At 37.0% G+C, this 22,671-nt stretch overlaps 1 protein-coding gene across 1 annotated transcript in view; it reads right to left on the minus strand.

Annotated features, from left to right (window-relative positions):
- Positions 1-22,233, minus strand: part of BLNK (B cell linker) — a 171,980-nt gene extending 149,747 nt beyond the window's left edge. Inside the window, exons 1-2 of the mRNA XM_063435232.1 lie at positions 22,085-22,233; positions 11,452-11,514 (exon numbers count right to left, since the gene is read on the minus strand). Of these exons, the coding sequence (XP_063291302.1) occupies positions 11,452-11,514; positions 22,085-22,159 (138 nt within the window). The 5' untranslated portion in view covers positions 22,160-22,233. The remainder of the gene's footprint in view (positions 1-11,451; positions 11,515-22,084) is intronic.
- Positions 22,234-22,671: the final 438 nt, after the last annotated feature.

Raw genomic sequence — 22,671 nt, forward strand, 5'->3', positions numbered from 1 at the left:
GATTGCTGAAAGAATATCCAGGACGGGATATATATAAAACCTGAATTATTTTTTTTTTTTTTTATTACTTTCTAAAATCACCTAGAATTGAAGTCTATTAAAATTCCCACACCAAGAGAGAGGAGATAAAAGACACAACTTATCAAATAAAAAAATATAAACAATAATAATAATAATAATAATAATATATATATATATATATATATATATATATATATATTTAGAAATAAAACATAAACAAACATAAAAATGTAATAAAATATGAAAGACAACAGGAAAACATTGGGCATGGTTACATTGGTCCGTACTGGCCAACATAAAAATACTACAATCAAATAATAATCCTTCTAGCAGAGGTCAGTATACAATTAAGTCTAGATAAAGTTTTGGGGGCAGGAGAAATACAGATAGAAGATTTATAGAAATAAGTGTCCTAGCTATAGCCTTATATATTTATGAATAATGCCATCCCCTTTAATATATCTTCTGTTGTTTCTTTCATTATATTTTTCATTTTGTCACTTTTATTTGTACATTTTTCCAGTGCCAAAGCATCATTTTTGAGAAGATTTTCCAAACCTGCATTGCCATTTACAAGTATGATCTCATCATTAATTTCCAAAAAGCTAACATTTGTCTTTCCACAAACACGACGATATCTGACTGGCATTTGCAGCTACTGACTGGCATTATAAATGGTTGCTGAGGCTGTAGCCACCAGGTCTTAGTATCTATATATCTATGGCTTTAACTCAATGTATTTAACTGTACACTGTGATAGAATTTTGAATGCAGAATTTTGTGGAAGGAGGAATTATCTCTAGACTTTAGATTTTACTCTTGTTATATGTTCAGGCTTTGAGAAAATGCAAGAGATCATAAATCTGTTGGCAACAAGGATTGAGTAATCAAGAAGCCATACTTGAAAACGAGAGAAATCTCAATGTATCCTTCCTGGTAAAATATTTTATAAATATAAAACTAATGCGTGCAAATAACATGAAAAATGAATACTTTACAAGGAGGTGCGAATGGTTTAAAACCATTTTAAAGATTAATACTTGGAGGAAATTTAAACTTCCATGTGGTATGAATAGGGTTTTCTTAAATATAAGACAAGCACCCAGTAGGCATAAGACAAACACCAGGACTATTTGAGATATAAAACCTTCTAACATTCACAAAATAGGCAGACTTATGTAGTTCTTGTCTATTAACTATGGAATCCTAGAATTCTAAAATAGGGATGGGGTCCAAGTTTTTACTGAACTAATAAATCCAAATGGTCTCATCCCTATATCATGTTATCATTTGAAATTGACGAGCCAGGTTCATGCAAACTATGAGGGTTATTCATTAAAGTTATTCACTAAAGAGAGAATTCAAAGTGATTTCTAAGTGAATTAAAAATTTAGGGTCAAAACTGGTTTGGAAGAATTCTGTAAGTCAGCTATGCTTTCATTTTGGCTACATTAGCATTCTGGTATATTTTCTAAATCTCAACTTTCTCCTCCACCCTCTTCAATCTGGCTTCCACCCCCTCCATTCTACTGATTAATGTAACTAATGGTCTAATTGTGGCTAAATCCATAGACCACTACTCTAGACCAACCTTCGGCTCTCCAGATGTTGTGGACTACATCCCCCACAATGCTCTTACACACATAATGCTGGCAAAGCATCATGGGAGGTGTAGTCCAAAATATCTGGAGAGCCGAAGGTTCTCCCCACCCCTGCTCTAGACCTCTCTGCTCCCGTTGACACTGTTGATCATGTCCTCCTTCTTCAAACTCTTTAATCCCTCGGTCGCTGTGACACTGTCCTCTCAGCTCTCGTCGTATCCCTCCCAACATTCATTTAGTTTCTCCTTTTCCCCTGTCAGAGTCCCACAAGACTCTGTTCTTGGTCCCCTTTTGCTTTCTCTTTACACTGATTCTCTCGGCAAACATATTAATTCCTGTGGATTCCACTACCACCTGTATGCCGATGGCATGATATATCTATGCTTACCCCAAGGTGCTAGAAAGTATCACCGGTTGCCTTTCTTCCATCTCTGGTTGGATGTCCTCCCTCTTTCTTAAAGTTAATCTCTTTAAAACTGAGCTTCTTATTTTTCCTCCTCATAATACAAATCCTCCTCTTTCGCTATTCCTGTAAGTTGGTGTCTGTTGATTCTTGTCTGTCCTTGCACACTCGTTGTCTTGGTGTTATCTTTGATTCTGCTCTAACCTTTGTGCCTCATGTCCCATATGTTGCTTAATCCTGCCAAATCCACCCTAAAAACATTATACGTGCCCCTTTCTTAAGCAAGATGCAGCTAAGGAGCTTGTTAATGCTCTGGTAATTTCTTGCATGGATTACTCTCCTAATTGGTCTCCCCGGAAGCTGTACTGCCCCGCTACAATCAGCAATGAATGCTGCCGCCAGGCTGATCTTTCTCTCCTGTCACTCCTCTCACACCTTGGCCCCTGTCAGTCCTTACATTGGCTTCCTGTACCTCAAAGTAAAGCATTGAGTCAATGATTTCCTGTAGGGATTCCGCACCATCTGACTGAGTTTTACTTGGTCAGTGCAGTGGAACTGCCTCTAGTTACTAGAGGTGGACTTAGCCTGGCAATGTAAATCGAAAAAACTGCAATGATTTACATTACAGGGCTAAGGGGACAGGGACACTGCACCCAGACCACTTCAAGGAGATGGGTGACTATAGTGTCCCTTTAAGTTACCTAAGAGGGCCATACTATGATTAACTTGCCACTACATTAAATAAATGCAGTTTTGGAATATTAGCTTCATATTTATTTATTTTACAGTTCTTATATAGCACTCTGCATACATTTATATTTCCATATTCTCCAGTGGAGATCAACATGTACGTTTCTCTTATGCAGAATATGTATCGTCCTCATTTGTCTTTAATAAGTTTAACAGGGCAAAGTACATGAAATCAGATTCAGTTTACAGGCAACATTATGTACATATTTCCACCTTTAATACTGACTTCAAATGAAATCAGATAAAGTAAATATTTGCATTTGAAACGGCCCTGCTTTGTCGCGCTAAATAAATACAGCATGTTTCTTTTTGTACCGAGTGTTTTTTGCCATTTTGAAATGTCTGAAAGATAATAACATGACTGAAGCACTTTTTTTCATATTCAAATACATATTTAAATGTTTTCAGTGCATGTAGATCCAAAACATATAAATATTTCTTTGGAACATTAATAAAAGAATTTGATTCATACGATTTGAAGTGCTGCTGCGTACACATGCTTACTTGTGATTTTTAAATGCCAGATTTTCGGACGGATATTATGCATTTTCTCTTCAAGACGAAAGCATTAATGTATGAAAGATTATGGTAGAAACACAGTTGCTGCGATCGTAATCTTTAAATGTTAATATTGAGGGTGCTGGGATAAAATAACAGTTGCCATCTGTTGTGTTGATAATTTGCCAGGTCACACAGTGCAGGCACGTGACCTGTTCTTTTGAGTTAAACAGCTAGAGAACAAATGTTTCAAATAGACAAAGCCTGTTTGATACACAGATGATTTAATTAGCTGCAGGACTACTATGTGTACCTGATGCTTCATGTAAGCAATGATAAGCGTAATAAATGAAACAAACTGTATCAAAAGCCCGATTTCTGTCCGACACTAATATTATTTGGTTGTCAATGGACTCAGCATCATCTAGGGTTGAAAACCACTAGTCCTCTGACTAGGCTAGACTTGACCTACAACTCCTGATGGTAGTCATTCAGACGTTAAGTGGTCACAAAACTGCCTGATAGCTATGGCTGTTATAGATTAGCAAAAATACCCACCCCACAAGCAAATGCTTCCACCACGTTCTACAATAAACTATAGGGTGAGTAGTCAGGATTGTTAAGTATCACTCTTTGCCAAGGATATCAGACTACAGCCCCCTGCAGATATTTTTTATACTATGGGCTATAACTTGAAGTCCAAAATTATCTGGGGGCTAGAGGTTCGACCTGCCTGATCTATATTGTCCTTCTAAATTCTATTGTTCAATCTAGGAGGGTGATCAAGTTCATTTCTCATGTGTCTCTCCAGTGTAAGCTACCAGGGTTTTGTTGCATATAAACAAGCTGAAATAGATATGACATCCCTTACAATATGAATTACTTGTCAGAGATCGCAATAAGCTGACGCAAGGTTCCGACCCGACTTCTCCCATTCCTCTTTCTGTTTTTGCACTGTGTAATATTCTTAATATTGGCATGAAGTGAGTGAGTCGACACGATCATGTGCATGTCAAAGTATTTGTTTATCCTTCCGGAGGTACTGTGAGGTCGATGGGGGTTAGTTTCTGCTCTCTTGGTAAATGCTTACATTAGCTGGCTCTTTAATGCAGATAGCTCCGGCATGCCCGAGGCCTGGGAATTGTTTAGAAAAGATCCCTGTTGACAGGCCCAGTATAGGCAGCTGCAGGAATTTATTGTTGCTGAGAAAATGAATGCTGATCTTAGCTAGAAGAAAATAATGTAGCAGTTGAAAAAAGGTCATTGTGAACAGAGCTGATTAAATAACGGTTACCGCTAAAATAATATTTAATAGTCTTCTCTTTGGCCTTTTATTTTGATAAATAATAGTATATTAAATGCTGTAGACGTATATAGAACAAAAAGACTGCATGCATGGCAAAAAAATATACTCAGCATCAATGGCTGTATTTGTGGAACTGACTGAAAAAGACAAGGAAGAAGGAGAAGTGGGAACAAAGAACAGAGGAACTAGAATAACCGAGAGGGGTCGAAGGGGATGGAGAAGGGGTGGAGATGGCAATGGAAAATTCTACATGCTTTACTGAAAAGAGAAAATATTAAATAAATTATAACTATAATAAAGGGTCACACATGATTTAGGTACCCCTCTGTTTGTGTTCAAAGAAGCCATGGACGGGTAATATATTGCACAGAAGGCAAGTTCGAGAAGTAGGAAGCTGGCATGGGTAAGAACTTCTCAACCCACGACATCTATATTTGAAGGAAGTTGTCTGTGGTTTTGTGTAATTGTCAAGTGTTCTGTGAAATAGATACATGGATGTGGAGATGTGAGGGTTCCATGAGCTATGCACATTCTCTCCTCCGTACATGTTTGGTGGTATATTGTGTAATTTCATCTGAATAAGGGAAAGAATGAATTAACATTCCAACCCACAATCACAGGTCCAGAGAAGATGGAAATCTCTTTAACCTTTTATGAATACCTTTTGTCACATACTTTCTCAAGGAATGTCAGTATCAAGGTGTAGAGAATTAAAGGGACACTCTAAAGCAGCATAAGCACTACAGTTGGATGCAGTGGGTATGGTGATATACGACTGAGGTCACCTCCTTATTTGCTTGTCCAACATTTGGAGTGGTATGACACTAATCTGGGCTTTCCCCTACACTCAGGGTTCATTTTCTTTCCAGCCAACACTGATTCCATTCCATATTATCAAGTGCAATATTGTCCAAACTGAAATTGATAAGTTGAAGGAGCACTGGGCTAATCTGCCCACATCTGCACAGTTTTTAGAGAGCATTGTGCAAGCCATAGCTAAATTCATGTAAGTAAAAATAGAAACACAAATTCATGTAAATAAAAACATAGATAAATCCTAAAAAGAAAAAAAAACTAAAAAAAAATATGGTCCACAAAAGTGCATATTCCTATTCCAATTATCTCTATATAGAAGACTTGGAGTCTCTCAATATGCTTGGTATGTATAACTGTATCGTAGATCCCAGCAATAAATTCACAGTAACACTCAATCCATAAGTGTATCACAGAATTCCACATCTGTAAAACGCCAACATTTGTGCAGAGTGTATTACAGAACCAAGCCTCAATAAATCTCACAACAAATGTGTGGTGTGTAAGTGTATCGAAGAACTCCACAGAAATGTATATTTAAAAATAAATAGGTGTATTTAGAAGGTAGTAATACATTTCAAATGCTGATTGTGTTTTAAATCATATTTCATTACCTAAAAAATGGATTCACTTAAAAATTCCCAATTATATTAGAGCACGAACCACACCCCTTCTAAACTAAGTCATTCTTTGGTGATTTTAACTAGAAGCTCTATAATTAACGGGCACCTGCAGTAACACAATTAGCTATAATTGCTATAGGGTAGGTTGTGTATTAAGTATAATTCACTATAACACAGATCTCATATTCTACTGACCTCCTGTCTTGGAACACAAAGATAGAGCTTCTATAGTAAAACTTCCAATGTGAACAACAAGCACATTCAGTCCAAGCTACCCTTAGCTCAAACCGATTACATCTAAAACTCCATAGTAATTTGGATAATGTATACTTACACCAAAACTACTTCAGAGCGTTTATATGTGACAGTAACAGATATTGCGCTTTAATGGCAGGCTTGATTGCGAGGAAACTATGAGGCACAAAGTGGCACAATTCTAGATTTGAACGAGAAAAATCACTCTGTAAACAAAGTGTCGTTCTACTGATGTGGTCTAAACATTGCAGTCAGAGCAAGGATAGACAACAGTAATGCAAGGGATATAAATGTCCAAGACACCACCTTAAAGTAATAATTCTTGTGCTCCCTACCTCACAGCAATGTTGTGACCAGTAATGGCTTGACAAAGATCAATATTGGTCAAAATTTTGAGACAATTACTTTACTTTTTTTTCACAGCTCACAAATACATAATTGGTTAATATAGGGATCGGTGAACATAATATTAAAAGTCCCAGGAAATGTCAGCCCCCCCTTTAAATTCAGTGTGATGTATTATTACAGGCAGAGAAAGCCGACTCCACAGTTGCATATCTAACATTTGTATTAGTTTTATGAAAAATAATTAGCGTAACTTTATGTTTGTAAATGATCTAGTATCGGAAATTAAGAGAACTTTTAGAATTGGGTCAGCACATAACATTTAGCTCATAGCAGGACTTTTAGATACAATGTTTAGGTTATGACTAATTAAGGAGGTAGATGATTATGAGGTAAGTAGCAATGATTCCAGAACGATGGGCAATCGTACTCTGTAGAGTGAAACCGTTGTTTAAATGTTGGAATCGATGTTGGGGGACACAGAAAATGTACTTTCAAAATAAACTGAGCAGAATTAGAAATGGACTGTCGCTCGCATAACATATTCATTAACATCTTACAAAATACTTGAAAAGCTAATAATATGTATTCTTTGTGAAGAGTACATACGAGCCTCTATTGAAGCCCCTAAATGATTCCTGGGTGACAGATTATACATCATACACTCTTCAAACTGCAGATCATGTTTAGAATCCTTTACGGCACAGATGGTGATGTAATCTGTTCGGTTATTCCTTGTAATAAATAGCTAATTACACATTGATTAACTCCATGCAGTCTAGGGCTTACTCTCAGTGAGACCAGACATACATGTTCCACTCTGCTCTAGATTAGTGGGAGTTCTACTCACGAGCATTTCCATTTTAATGACTGCCAACCGGGACTGTAACTAGCATTAATTTCAGAGGGCACTGTGTCCCCCGGTGTTGACTTTACGGTAAAAACCTGAGTTAACCCTTGCACTCTCTTATCACCCTACACTACTCATTAACCCGCATTACCATAACACACTACAGTACATTACACACTACGCTAAAATAGTACACAATCACTGACCATTAACCCCTACAGTAACTTAACACTAACCACAAAAAAAATGTATAATAAAGTGACACATCTATATTTAATACATAACTGTATTTTTTAAAATAATGCGATCTCGGGGGTTCTGGAGATAGTTATGAACCGCCAGAAACAATTAATGGCAATATTGTCACATAATACATGTATAAGTATCCACCTCTCTCCTGCACTCTCTGTCTCAAAAAAACAAACAAAAAACAAACACAACTCCCCCGTCCGGACTAAGAACAATAAGGATTCAGTTGCAAAATATAATCATACATTTCATAAGCCTGCCATAATGATCATACATCTCATAAGCCTGTCATTAAGGTGTACATTGCTACCATCACAGAAAAGAACATCATAAATAAATTAATACGGACCAAAAACAAAGAAATGTGTGCAAAGAATGATTCAGAAAGGAGATTAGAATATGACGATCAATTACCCAAATGTTAGACAGAACACATCACTGACAGTTATGATGGATTGATTAGTGATGATGGATACATTGTGTATTTTATCTTTATAACAAGGAGCTATAATAGTAATTTGTTCTAAATTATGGTGCTTATAAAGAAGCCACATAAAAAAATGTCATAAAGCAGATAATATATATTTGCTAATTAATCTTAATATCAAGCATGGGTGTATTCAGGTTATCGATATTGATTTCCCAAAGCAATAAACCAGAGAGAATTCAATACTTACACTATAATATAGATTTCGTTGGTAGTGAAGACAAAGAATGCGACAGTTTCAGCTTCAGACGTTTCCCACCAGTCAATAAAGGAATTGACGATTTTTGTGGAACGAAGATGCTTTATATTGGTATTGTTTCAGTAAGGGACAACATTTAAATGTGTTAGTTTTGGTCTTGTTACTTACAACCAGCTCTTGTTGCTGCATGTCATGAGTAACTAAGATCCTAAATTTGCTAAATGAAGGAACCAAAAATGGCAAGTGAAAGGGGATATGGACCATAATGGTTTTCAGATATGATGAGCGATCTGGTCTTTTCAAACATTAAAAGTGATTTTACCAGGCTCTAATGACTAGAATGTTGATCTTATTTACCATTATCCCAGATGCCGCTAAGTTCACTTACTATGGACATGCAGGGATGCTTCTAGGTTCCTCTCTGACACCGGAGTCGGAAATACAGTAGGCTACCCTGTCCTGAAATTGCAAAAAAAAAAAATTGTGTCTCTACCCTCTTTTGTGTCTCTATGTCTGCACCCCTTATATACCGTGTGTGTATCTCCCTACCCCACTCCTTGCCCCACTTTGCGTATGTTCAGATCTCCCCATAACATTGAGTGTATCTCCTGATGTCTCTAACATTCAAAGACTGATTTTATTTTACCTTTAGAAAGTTTACGAAAGTTCTGTGAGATTACACTTGTATTCCATAAAGTATAGAATTCTTGCTAATTGTCATTTCGAATTTTTACCTAGGTGATGAGCTGTAATTATCTCTAAGATTATAAATAGATATATATATAATAGAAACTCGAGAAATCATGTTTCTACAACTTCCCCAGAGTTCCCAGCTTGACATGCAAATTAGCATGTTTTAAATTTTACACTACATTTCTGCAGCTTAATTTAGCAATGGCAGCTGGTTTTAACACAGCCTTTTTAAACCAAAGCACAGTCTGTGTTCCAAAGGTAAAATGAGCAGAAATCAGTCATGGACTGCAGTTTCGGCCATGTGTGTCTCATCAGCATTGCACTAGTTCTGGTCTGGTAGTTAAAGTCTCTCTAAAAGGCATTTAGATAGGTGCCAATAAGATTGTGGTGAGACCAAACACAATAATTCTCCTAACAGCGCATACAGAGAAATTGCTGTTTTGCACCACCTGCATAGCCCTGTGGTTTTAAAAAAAAGCTGTATTAAAAACAATGCTCGTTGCTAAGGGTATCTGCAGAAACACATTGTGAAATCTGAAAACTGATGACTCTCTGTACTCATTTGCATGTGAAGCTGGGAACTCTGGGATAGTTGAAGAAATATGATTTCTCGAGTTTCTGTGCCCAAGGACGACAAAGTCTAACTTGAGATATGCAGGTGATGCATAAGAGTTATATTTCTTTTTGCACTGTGGAGACTTTTATTGCACATGGTCTCAACAAATGTATAACCCCCTCCCTTTCTCTCTGTCTCTCTCTCTTTATATATATATATATATATATATATTTATATTCTATATTTTACCACTTGGTTTCTGGGTATTATTTATTTTTACCAGTTTACTTTTGTGCTTCACTTCAAAAGTTATAGCTATCAGGATCAACCACTCTACACTACGGCTCCCTCTTTCTCATTCTTAAAAATCCAATATTTCATTTAAGCTTTGACTAATATTTGTTGTATATTTTTGTAAAGTGAATTTTTACCAAGTAGGGAGATTTTAGTTAACGTTCTCATGCTTCACACTATAACAGTTGTGAACACGTTCTCATTCACGCTAAACCTCACTTCCCCTTCTTTGATATAAAGGAAATAATTGGGCATAGTCAACTGTTCCTCTTCAGAGGAAAATCATTTTTAGGGCATGACTGCAGGATGTGGAAATTGTAATAAAATGGGCTTAGTCACAGAAGCATAATCAGTGACTATAAGAGACAGAGGCTGTGATAAGTAATATCTCATAAAGGGAGGAACGTAGCAAAGACACAATGAAATGCTGACAAAAGTGTGACATACAACATTTCAAAAGGACAAGGAGGGACACTTTGATTTTAGGGGTGTGAGTGGGGTGTAGACAGGAGCGGGGTTGTTTTGAAAAATTTCAGGTGACTGACTACACAGACTGAATTCTCAACACAGTTATAGTTTAAAGACATTACTGTTATAGTTCAAATACATTACTGTGAGTAGTCTCTGTTATACACTCAGACACACCAACTCTGTTATACACTCAGACACACCAACAATATGGAGCTCCTAGGAAACAGGTAAATGAAGCTAACAAAGAGGGACAGGTGGATTTGGGCCCAAAACAATGACTATCTTTCCTAAATAGGAGCACTTTGGAGGTATGGAGCATTATTGCTGTAAAGCTCTGTTATACACTCAGACATACCAACAATACGGAGCTCCTAGAAAAGAGAAATGTTAGGGACGTTAGTGTCCTAGGACACTAAATTCTCATAAATCTTTTGCACCAGTGAAAAGAAAAATGGCGCATATTCAAAAATAGTGGTTAATAAAAATGCAACAGATGAAAAAAAAACTAACAAATATAAATAATTGCACCAAACGTGCCAGAAATTAGACAGAAAAGTGTCCACAACACTCCTGGAAGCACAGTCAGTGTGGCCAAGACATTCAGAAAAATATAGTTGGAGGCAAACAAACAGAGTTGTTCCAAATCACAATGCAAGGTAGCAATATTCAGCCATGCCAAATAACTTTTTTTTTCTTACATTTGCCTGCTTTTTGTTTTTTCTGCAATTGAGTTGCATGTTTTCTATTTTAAACTATTAGCATTGAAGCAACGGTAGATATGAAAATATTAAAGACCAATTTGGTTCAAAGTAATTTAATTTCAGTTGGATAAAGTCAACCTCAGGAATTTTATCAGCCAAATTCGAGAGCCAGAGACGGTTAACCCCTTAAGGACCAAACTTCCGGAATAAAAGGGAATCATGACGTGTCACACACGTCATGTGTCCTTAAGGGGTTAAAGAGAGACAGAGACAGCTAGTGTATCACAGCCAGAGACAAAACGACAGGGACATTTTACAGAATTCCAGTGTGCTTACCAAAAACGTGGAGCCGTTGATTCCCAATTTGTCTATTACTCCTATGCATTCTTGCAATCCATACTAAAAGTAAATAAGTGAAAGAGGAAGAATTAATACATTGTTGTATTGTATATCGCTAACTTAGACCTTGATTTTATATTTTATTGTACAAGCTTTTTAAATCATTTAATATTTTTTGTAGAAACTTTTAAAATGATTTACTATATTAAAAAATATTTTAAGGTTTTATTATTTTCATATTTTATTTTTATATATGATATACCGGTATATATATAGTGATATCTTAATATTTTGAAAAAAAAAATAATAATTTTTTTTAAAAGTTTATCCCAAAATATTAAATCATTTGAAAAAGCTTACCCAACAATATTAATAAGAGGCTTTATTCTGCCTTAATAAGTGTAAATCAAGTTTCTAATAATTTCTTGGAAAACATGAAAAACTTTAAAGTGCAGCAATGTAAAAAATATCTAAAAATAAAGCAATCATTATGGACATTGGGTACCAGAATGTTCCTGCTGTTAGAATTGCTCTCTAGTACAACCATACCTTACTTATTTAAATAAATTCAATATCAATTATTGTCATAAAATGAAAAAAATAGAACCATCTAAGGTTGAGTAGAAAGGTGTGAAAACTGAAATCGACCTTTCCTTTTCCATTGTATAATGTTGTACTAATTAGTACAATGTAGTGAATATATTCTTTAATAAGGGATGCAACGTCCACTATGCGAGATCTAACACTACATGACAATGTCATGATTAGTGACTAAAGTGACATATTGCAACTAGCAGAACTTAACATGGTATATGTGGGAGCTAATTGAATGAAACAGTTAGCTTCAATCGAACTGCTGCTAAGTTTGGCACCCTTGACCCAGAAGATTTTTCTCTTTTCATAAACTTTGCAACCACAGCTTGGAAAAATTCCACCACATATTAAAGATTTGCTAATTTGATATAGTGGGTAAAAATAACATCCGCGTATTCAGTGGCTAATGCCACCCACGTTTGATGTCACACACATTTTAACAATTTCAGAGACAAAGTCAATGTAGCATCATGACAGAGCAGGGAATGATTTGGGCCATTTTATCATCCAGCTAGACCACCACAAATTGAACATCATACACAGCTTAATGTGTGGACCTCCATAACCTGTGGGCATGGTCCTATTTTCCGCAGGGTAGACAAGACACTTATCTTGAATGATACATTTTCAGGGGTGCTACTGGAGGATATAGATACAGCTTAGTGATAGCCCTCCCTCCTATTGTTGAATCTTTGTTCACGTTTTGCCCACATTGTGCATGCATTGCCAATTGCACAATTATATTTTGCTATCATAATCTCATATTTATTTATTATATAACATTTATTTATATTATTTTAACATTTTCTCAGGTATGTGGATGTGGGTTTGAAAAGTAATCTGTTCACATTTTTCCTATTAAAAAGCTGACGTATAATTGAATTATAATTATTAGTATGATAAAGATCTGCTTATTTCATAGGTGATCTAAACATACTTATACACATATATATATATATATATTTCTTCTGATTAAAGGAACATTCCACTGCCCATATAAAGAAGAAATGTATAAACATTTTATTAAAAATTTTTTTAAATGGGGATATATCTAAAAAAACTGCTTGCAAAAGCTGCAGATCTCGTTTCTGAAGCCTTTGCAAGCCCTCCCCTTCTTCCCCAGCTCAGACTTTCTGTGGCTGTCCAATCACAGCCTTCCCAATGCAGCTCAATGAGAAGTCTTTGCAAAGCTGGTGCTTTGAGCAATTGCCTGTCTCTCTCGAGTTTAGCTTCACTGAGCTAACCAAACCAGGAACAGATGTATAACTGACAACCAGGGGACTGTAACAAGGTTAATTTATAAAAATGCAGATTTTTATTGAAAATCTGAATTTTTTGTAAAATTAACAAAATAGGACACACTCTTCATACAAGCAAGCTCTAGTGTTTTAGGGGTCTGGAGTGTCCCTTTAATATTTATCATTACCAGAAATTCAAAGAAAATCCCAACTCCAGAGATAGCAGGGTTCAAGATTTCCACTCACCACTAGCCTTTGGCAAGAGAAAATGTAGTCTTGGCTAGTAGAAATGAATCGCTGGTAAATGAGTTTAGACCCTCCAGGCTTGACCTTTTAAGGCATGGCTGGTAGCGTGGGACTTGAAATTGTACTGGTGATAATATAATCCGTTGCTTTCATTGCTTTCCCAAGTGGTTCTTGTTGTCTGATTTATAAGAGAGGTTCTTTATAATAATGAGGAAGTTATATTTACAACGATTCCAAATGCAATGAAAGACTGTATTATTCTTCTCTATGTATATTTATTAATAAATAAAAATCATGGATAAAGTGCCAGTGTTGTGGCTTTCTTCATATGCATTCCTGTATGAGAGCCAAAATTTTTCCCTATTTTTTTAATTACCCTCTCCATTCCAATATCGCGAGTCCAATGCAGTGTGATTTAACTCAAGGATTTTTTTCAACCTATGCAAAATTCCATTGTGCCACCCTTATATGTGTCCCACAATTCTTTTCAGTCTTTTTTTTTTTTTAAATCTCTTTTTTGCCTCTTTAATCATAATCTTCCTGCATTTTTCCCAATTTCTCCCTGTTTCGCTCTGTACCTGTCTCTACTTCCTCTGTTCCCAACAGCTTTTGTTAACCTCTGAGGCTCCACAGCCTGTGTTCCCCAGCTTTTAAAAACCTTTCCTGCAATGTCTCTACTAGCCCCCCTTTAATTGCTCTTGGTCTTTTTCATTAGCATTTCAGCAGTTTTTCCGTTATCTTATCCAATATAATTTTACCCACTCTCCACTAGCACTTCCTGCTGTCTCCACTTGCGTTTCGCTCTGCCTCTCCACCAATCTTCTTTGATTTCATTTACCGTACTTAGAGGGAGTTTTGTCTTTGTGTGTGAGGGGCTGTCTATTTATGATGATTTTATTTTGTAGGGAAAATGATTTGGGGTGTTGTGTGTGGCCTCCCTACTTTTTCCCTCCATTATTTAAAAACAATAAAATAAAAAAAATCTGCTTCTATTTTGTGAGATTAGTGATTCTACTGTATTGAGTGAGTGGAATAATCCTTGTTGCCACTCAGTGCTTATTGAGGTATTCACATGTTTGGGGTAAGTGTCAGAGGGAGTTGTTGCTATGAGAACAGTGCAACACAGCATTCCTTCATACATTTTATATATACCAAAGCATAAGCCAGATTATCACTCTCTGTACAGAATCCAAACACAACTCATGGGAGGTTATTTGAAAAGTATAGTTTTTTCATTGCCATTCCTTACTTTTTGGCTTTTTCGCAATGAGGGGACTAGATGATTCAGGAACACTCACTTTGGGTCAGAGTTATAGGTGAATATCAAATTAGTTTTATGGTGTTGGTGGCCCCGGATGTAACAAACAAGAGCCATAGATAAAAAACATTTTTTTTAAATAAATACTGTTTCATTGTTGATCTATGCTGGCTGTAGCACTCAAAGAGTTGTTGATTAACACTTTTTTAGGATTCTCTGCCAGCATTCAATGCCAATCAGCCACAACCAAGAAGAAAATAATGAATATTTTAGTTATTCAAAAGCTGTGAACTGACAAATCGTTAAACCTAAGCGTTGAACGTGACACACAAAAAAAACCTAGTTGAGAAACAGGCAAATCTCAGCTGGCCAGGACACCGGGATTCAAATTCACCAAATGAAGATGACCTATTAACCTTAGCTCCACCAGTATCAATGGACTCTAGAAGCATTATGGAGAAAGGGATTTAAAAGCACACAAAATCAAAATCAAAATCAAAAAGAAAATCTTGTTTGGTGCCATTTCCAGGATTTACAGCTTCTGCAGTAACAATGGAAGAAACCAGGAAGTGTCTTAGATATCGGGAAATCAATGAGAGAGCTCTGCATATTCCATAACCCCTGTACATTTCTGTAGAACACTGCACACTGCACAGCACTAACAGCGTGAGTAGTGAAATTAATGAAAGTCATGAATTGACCCTACTTTCATAAATCAGTAGTGACCATGACATATTTTGCATCCTTGGCCTGTAGGACAAAATGTTAAAAGCTGTATCTCAACATGTATAACATTGAACCGAAAAATTATTTTGCGTTTTATCTGGTTAACAGCCTGCTTATACACAACACAGAAACTCATAAATGATGGAAACAGATGTAGGTCATGCAAAGCTGTGATTTACTGTAAACTAGAAGGGGAAGTTTGCATAGATAAAACCAATACAAAAGGCAACAAATCCTACACATTGCATTGGATAGATAAAAGTGAAAACGAGCCATTCTTGGTTCCGGTTTGGTATTCTATAATATGTGGGTTGTAATGGCAAAAAAGGAAACCTTTAAACATCAAAGTTGGCAATGTTTAATTGTAAAATCTACTTAGAATCTAAAGAGAAAGTGAAAAAAATATGTGAACAATGGCACAAAGAGTAAAGTGGATGTAAATCCGTTCTGCCATTTTTATTTTTTATTTTGTTTTTTAAATATTTTCCTTAAATGAAAACTATAGTGACAGGAAAAGTTGTTTTCCAGGCACTATAGCTCTCTATAGTGTCCCCCTCCACCCAGTGGTGCAAAAGGGGTTAAAAGCCTGATGTCTGCAGGTGGGAGAGACCTAATGCGCATGTGCGGCAATGGATAACTGCCCCATAGGAAAGCATTATATAATACTTTCCTGAGCGGTTTTGGGTGACGCTAGATGTCCCCATGCATAACATGAGGATGTCCAGTGTCAGTTAGACGATCAAAATTTGCCTAACGACCCCGGAAGTACCTCTAGTGCCTGTCTGTTAGACAGCTGCTAGAGGTGGAGTTAACCCATAAAGGTAATTATTTCAGTTTATTAAAAACTGCAATAATTACCTTTCCAAGGATAAGGGACCTGGGAATATGCACTACAATGAGCTGAAGTGCCCTGGGTGCCTATAGTATCCCTTTAAGATCATGTGTTATTCCTTACCCTTTTTTAATGTGTTCCACCTTCATGTTATCACCTAAAAATAAGGAATTTGTGTTATTTTTAGCTTCCGGCTTCTCTTCCTTGATGCAATAATCAAAATTTTTATTTCTATATTCTTTATCATTTTCTTAGCTTTCACTAGACATCAAATTGTAGTGAGCTATAATGTGCTATATATGTGCACGGGTTACTATGGCAACGCTCCGCACAGCACGCAGGCCGGTCTCGTGAGATTTAGTCACTACAAACACTAAATTTACTAAACACACTCTGTACTACACACACACACACACACACACTCTACATTCACTAAACACACTTTGCTCTACACACACACACTACATTCACTAAACACATTTTGCTCTACACACACGCACACACACACACTACATTCACTATACACATTTTGCACTACACACACACACACTACATTCACTAAACACACTCTGCACTACACACACTCTACATTCACTAAACACACTTTGCACTACACACACACACACACACACTACATTCACTATACACACGTTTCACTCACTACACACTACAGTTACTAAACACGCACGTCACTACACACACACACACACTACATTCACTAAACACACTTTGCACTCACTACAAGCACACTACATTCACCACAAACACACAACATTCACTATACACACCTACATTCACTACACACACACTCTGCATCTAATGCATGCATACAAACATTACATACATTACACAAAACGTACAATCTGCATCCACTATACACACTGCATCCATGACACACATACTGCATCCACTATACACACTGCTTCCATGACACACATACCGCATCCACTATACACATTCTACATCCACTATAAACACTGCATCCATGACACACATACCGCATCCACTATACACACTGCTTCCATGACACACATACCGCATCCACTATACACATTCTACATCCACTATACACACTGCATCCATGACACACATACCGCATCCACTATACACACTGCATCCATGACACACATTCTACATCCACTATACACATTCTACATCCACTATACACACTGCATCCATGACACACATACCGCATCCACTATACACACACACACACTTCGTCCTTGTGGACGGACTCGGGGCTTGCCCCGGGGGCCCAGATCTTGAGCTGTGTCAGGGGCCCTAAAATTTCTGATGGCAGCCCTGCCTGTCACTACCTCTCTTGTTGCTGGTAACTTCTGCAAGAAGCTTTCATTAGCTCCACAAATCTAAGTCCTAGTGTCCTGAGATGGCTCAGTAGACACCCTCAGCCCTTCTGGCAGCAGCGGTGGTAATGGTGGTAGCTAGGTGGGCTGTCAAACCTAATTTAAATATTTTGACTCTTTATTCTGGGGGGAGGGGGCCAGGGACTACTAGCACCATAACCACTACAGTGGGCTCTAGGGGTTATGGTGCTTGGAGTGTGTCTTTAAAGGAATACTGTGAAATATAAACGTATCTTATACAACCAATGGAAATCTACCTGTTTTTGTTTTGAAGGTAAATCATCTTTTTTCTTTTAGACAGCAATGATTCTTTGTAACTGTTCGAAAGCACTTTGAGTATTACATATTACCAGATATTTGAGTTTGGGATGTCTTCCGGAAAGTAAGCAGGTTGTAGTAAGCCTTTATCAATCTGATAATGCTTATGATTGCTTTCAAACACAAGAACCTTAGAAGGTTAAAAAGTAATTTTATGTACACAAAAATATTATGAAAACATTTTTAAAAAAGGTCACTGAATATAGTCCCAATTAAAATAAGTATTGTGGTATGCAAAAATAAAAAACAGAAAGAAATAAAAACTGCCAACTTTGGCTTCAAATTAATTAGTTTGAATCAGAATCAGAAATGTTCCATTCTGTTAAAAAAAATATATATAATGATTTATATTCAGAAGATTATGGGAATTTTTATAGGTAAATTATTTGAGCTCTGCCTTGAGGAAGTCCAGAGAGACGAAACCGGTCGGCATTGAGGAGCTATTCAAATTTCTGTTTCTCCAGTTTGGCACTTTTTACATGTGGATTTTGTTTCAACTCCCCCAACTTGAAGAGATCTGGACCCAGCACCCAGGAGGGTGGACTGAGGACTAAAATCCATTTCCAGAGACATACAGTGAGGGTGACAAAAGTATTTGATCCCCTGCTAATTTTGAATGTTTGTCCACTGACGAAGAAATGATCAGTCAATAATTTTAATGGTAGGTGTATTTTAACAGAGACAGATTAACAAAAAAAAAAAAATCTAGAAAAAACACATGTCAAAAAAATTATAAATTAATTTGCATGTCAATGAGTGAAACAAGCATTTGACCCCTTCAACTTAGTATTTGGTGGCAAAACCCTTGTTAACAATCACAGAGGTCAGACGTTTCTTGTAGTTTGCCTTGCGGGTGCTGCAGTATTTCAGTCCTTCACGGTGTAGTGTGTTACCAATTATTTTCTTGGTGACTATAGTCCCAGCTGCCTTGAGATCATTAACAAGATCCTCCCGTGTAGTTCTGGGCTGATTCCTCACCATTCTCATGATCATTGAAACTCCACGACGTGAGATCTTGCATGGAGCACCAGACCGAGGGAAACTGACAGTTATTTTGTGTTTCTTCCATTTGCGAATAATCGCACTAACTGTTGTCACCTTCTAACCTAGCTGCTTGGCGATGGTCTTGTAGCCCATTCCACCCTTGTGTAGGTCTGCAATCTTGTCCCTGACATCCTTGGAAAAATAGGACAGATGAATGAGAGGAATAACAAATTGTCGCATTACCTGCTACTGCCAGACAAGGGAGAGACCACCCACACCACTACCCGAACAACAAGTGATGCAAGTACCCTGGATGCGCTTCGCACTTCCCTGGTGTTGAAAAAGCACTTTTTTCATACTTACCATATCCTCCATTTACTTTTTACTATGGACTATAGGGGCTCAACCCTGTGTGCGGACTATTGTATTTATATTGTGAGATATTTTCTGTGATTGGGAAAAGTCCAGCACCAGGGTCTAAACCACATTAACCATACAATCTCAGGACTCCTATCTATGCACCACCTGATACCAACGATACTACAAAACTTGGTGTTGCGTCATCGCTTGTGGTTGGAATTTTATATCTCATCCACATTTTTTTTTGTTTCAACTTATTGTCTAGTAACTTATACCATATCATTTCCTTGCACTGTGTGAATAAACCACGTGGGAGACATCGAACTTTGCAAGATTGTAGCTTAAGACATAGATTTTTGAGTGTATGTGTCTTGCAGTGCGAGTGCATTGCATTTGTGTTTGGAAGTATCTACCTGTATGCAGTGGCGTACCTAACATGGCCGTGGGCAGATGGAGCCTGTGTACACCCTGCAATGGCCTGGGGCCTGCGGTTGGTGGGTTACCGACAGGAGGGGAGCACTGTGCTGCTCCCTTCTTGCCCTGTGTGTAGCCTGGCTGAGCGGTCTAACAGGAAGTGTTAACTGAGAGAGCACTTCCTGTCAGATGGGGTACCGTGGCGGTGAGCAGGTACAGAAGGGGAGGGGAGAGAGAGACACATGGAAGGGCTAGAGGTGGAGGAGGGGATGGGACACATGGAGGGTGTGAGGTTTAGGGAAGTTTTCTCACTGGGGCCTGGGGGTTTCTAGTTATGCCTCTATCTGTGTGGCGTTGCTTTGTGAATGGGAATATGTGTGTGGTGTGGCATTGTATATCTGTGTGTGTTTGTATGTACCTGGGGCTACATGTCTGGCAGTCATTATCTTTGTGCGTCTCTGTCGAACAGTGTGTATCTGTAGCTTTATGTATGTGTGTGTTTATCTGTCTTTGTATCTATTAGTGTGTCTGTGAGTCGAGTATGTGCTTAGGAGTGTGAGTGAGTGTGTTGTAAGGGGCCTGAAGAGTTGTAATTGCACAAATATAGTTCATATCAATCAAAATATATTTTTATCTAATTAGTACTAATTACAAATTACAGTACTTTTTGTGAATGATCAATTCATCTCTGATTTCAACTATTAATAAGGTCAATAAATGGATGGCTTTGTGTGCAGTATAACCATAACTTGTTTTTCGTCAAACTAGTCTATAACAAAACTCTAGGTGTGAAAGTCATACAAACCCTACAGAAAAGACATACAGACTAGCTTATTTGGACATTTCTAGAATAATCTACATTCCAAACAGGGTATAAAATGTATTTTTAGGATTTTATTCCACAAACTATAAATACCAGGATATTTTATCTTATAGTTTGTGATTTGGAATCTAATTGGCGTTGGGGTTTATTGAATAACCCTGTTAGTGAAAGTTTTGCTTGTTTCAAACTTTGACCTTGATCTAATATTTTTGGATTGGTTTTCAAATGATTTCTCTACAAAAATCCCAAGAGACTTGAATAGTCACTTCTGTGGATAAATCATTTGTAAAAAATTATCCAGAAATATTACGTCGAGGCCTTTAAGCTTAACTTTCAAAAAATACATGTGAAAATAAAATCTACTGAATAGAGGAAGGAAGAATGGATCAACATGTGACATTTCACAATTTTTTAACCACTGTTTGTGTGTTTGGCTTTTTTGGTTTTTAGCGTTAACTCAGAGCATGTAGCTCAATGTAGAATGGGAAATGAGCAAATATATATAGAACACGTATTGCCGACTATCCCTTTTTGATAGGGCCAATCCTGATAGAGCAACATGTATTAGTCAGGCTGTGTCCTGGCTCCTGGTGAATGCTGAGATTGCACTAGTTTAGTGAATAGACCCTTTAAATAAAAGTAACTAAAAGCTGCCAATTCTTTGAGTCAAACTGTGTGTTTGATTGCTGCACTGCCCTTTCTGATTAATTTCCACGTGTTTTCTCAGAAGTAGCTCACCTGTAAAAAATTAGGCTGATAGAAAGTAGGACTTAAATCCCAAACCTGGGACAGTTGGGAGGTATGTCCTCACCGTCATAGGGCAAGACTATCTAGGTCAGACTACAAAGAAGGCTTGGTGAGAAGGACACAGAGAATGCCTCTGCAGTTAGATTGCTTTAAGAGTAGAAACGTGGTAATTAATTTATTTGTCAAAAATATCTTCTAATCCATGCATCTAATATATTAATCTGTAGATTTACTATCCTGTGACTAGCAAATGCATCGGTATTAGAGAAAAATGTATTCAGTTGTTCCACACACAGCAAAATAACCCCACTGGGTTTAACAGGACTTTTGGATTTTTCGCTACGGTTTGTTTTAATGACTGTTTCTACAGTCAGCATGAATTCATTTTGAAACGTATTCACACAAGCTGTTAAAAGTAGGCCAGTAATATGTGTTTCCTGCAATGAAGTTAGTTTTGCTTTCTTTATTTTTACAATATAACATGCAAACAAAAGGTACATAATACGTAAAGCTCATTTTATGTAGCATGGGTCTCTTTCGGACTGGTTTAGCAAAATCGCAACTATTTCAAATTATAACATGAAGAAATAGAATGTTCTTAATTTGCCATCAAAAGCTACAGTCGACGATACTATTTCATACATTACAGTGCAGTTACCTTAGATACATCTCTTAAACTGAAAATCCGTCTATTTATCATTACATCTTATACTAGGCAGTACTTACCTGTCTTAAAAAATCTGCAACCTGTAGCGTTGACCAAGCTTCAAAGTCCTCTCGAAGGGGGAGTCTAAACGCCATAATATAATCTTTTTCGTTGCTTAGCTTTTCCGACTTTAAGTTAATGTGGGCGCTCTGCTTGTTCTTGTAGATTGACAAACTGCTAAAGAGGAAGTTTCCTTTGCAGATCAGCTCAGTGGAACTAGACTTAACCCATTCAGAGCTTAACGTCTGCAAGTGACATCTGTAAAACTGAGTCATTATCATGATGTGGTAACTTTTTATCCATTCTCTAGTCCACGGTGCCTTATTCTGCTTAAGAGATCCCAGTAAATGTCAGAATTTAGCACATGTGAAACACAAGCAGAATACACATGTTGTTACGTACGACGTTAAGGGTTTTTTCTTATGAACAAAAACAGATTAAGAGAAAAAATAAAAAAAAAATTCTGGAAACAGAAGTTATTTCTCCATTGGGCAAACTATGTTTTTTTTGGTTATTGCTGGCTTTTCCTATTTTCAGATAACTATACTAAGTAATCAAAAATGAAAATAGATTTCTTACAAATGCATCGATTACATTTCAGCTGATG

Source organism: Pelobates fuscus, chromosome 10 (genome assembly GCF_036172605.1).
Source record: "Pelobates fuscus isolate aPelFus1 chromosome 10, aPelFus1.pri, whole genome shotgun sequence".
Taxonomy (NCBI): Eukaryota; Metazoa; Chordata; class Amphibia; order Anura; family Pelobatidae; genus Pelobates; species Pelobates fuscus.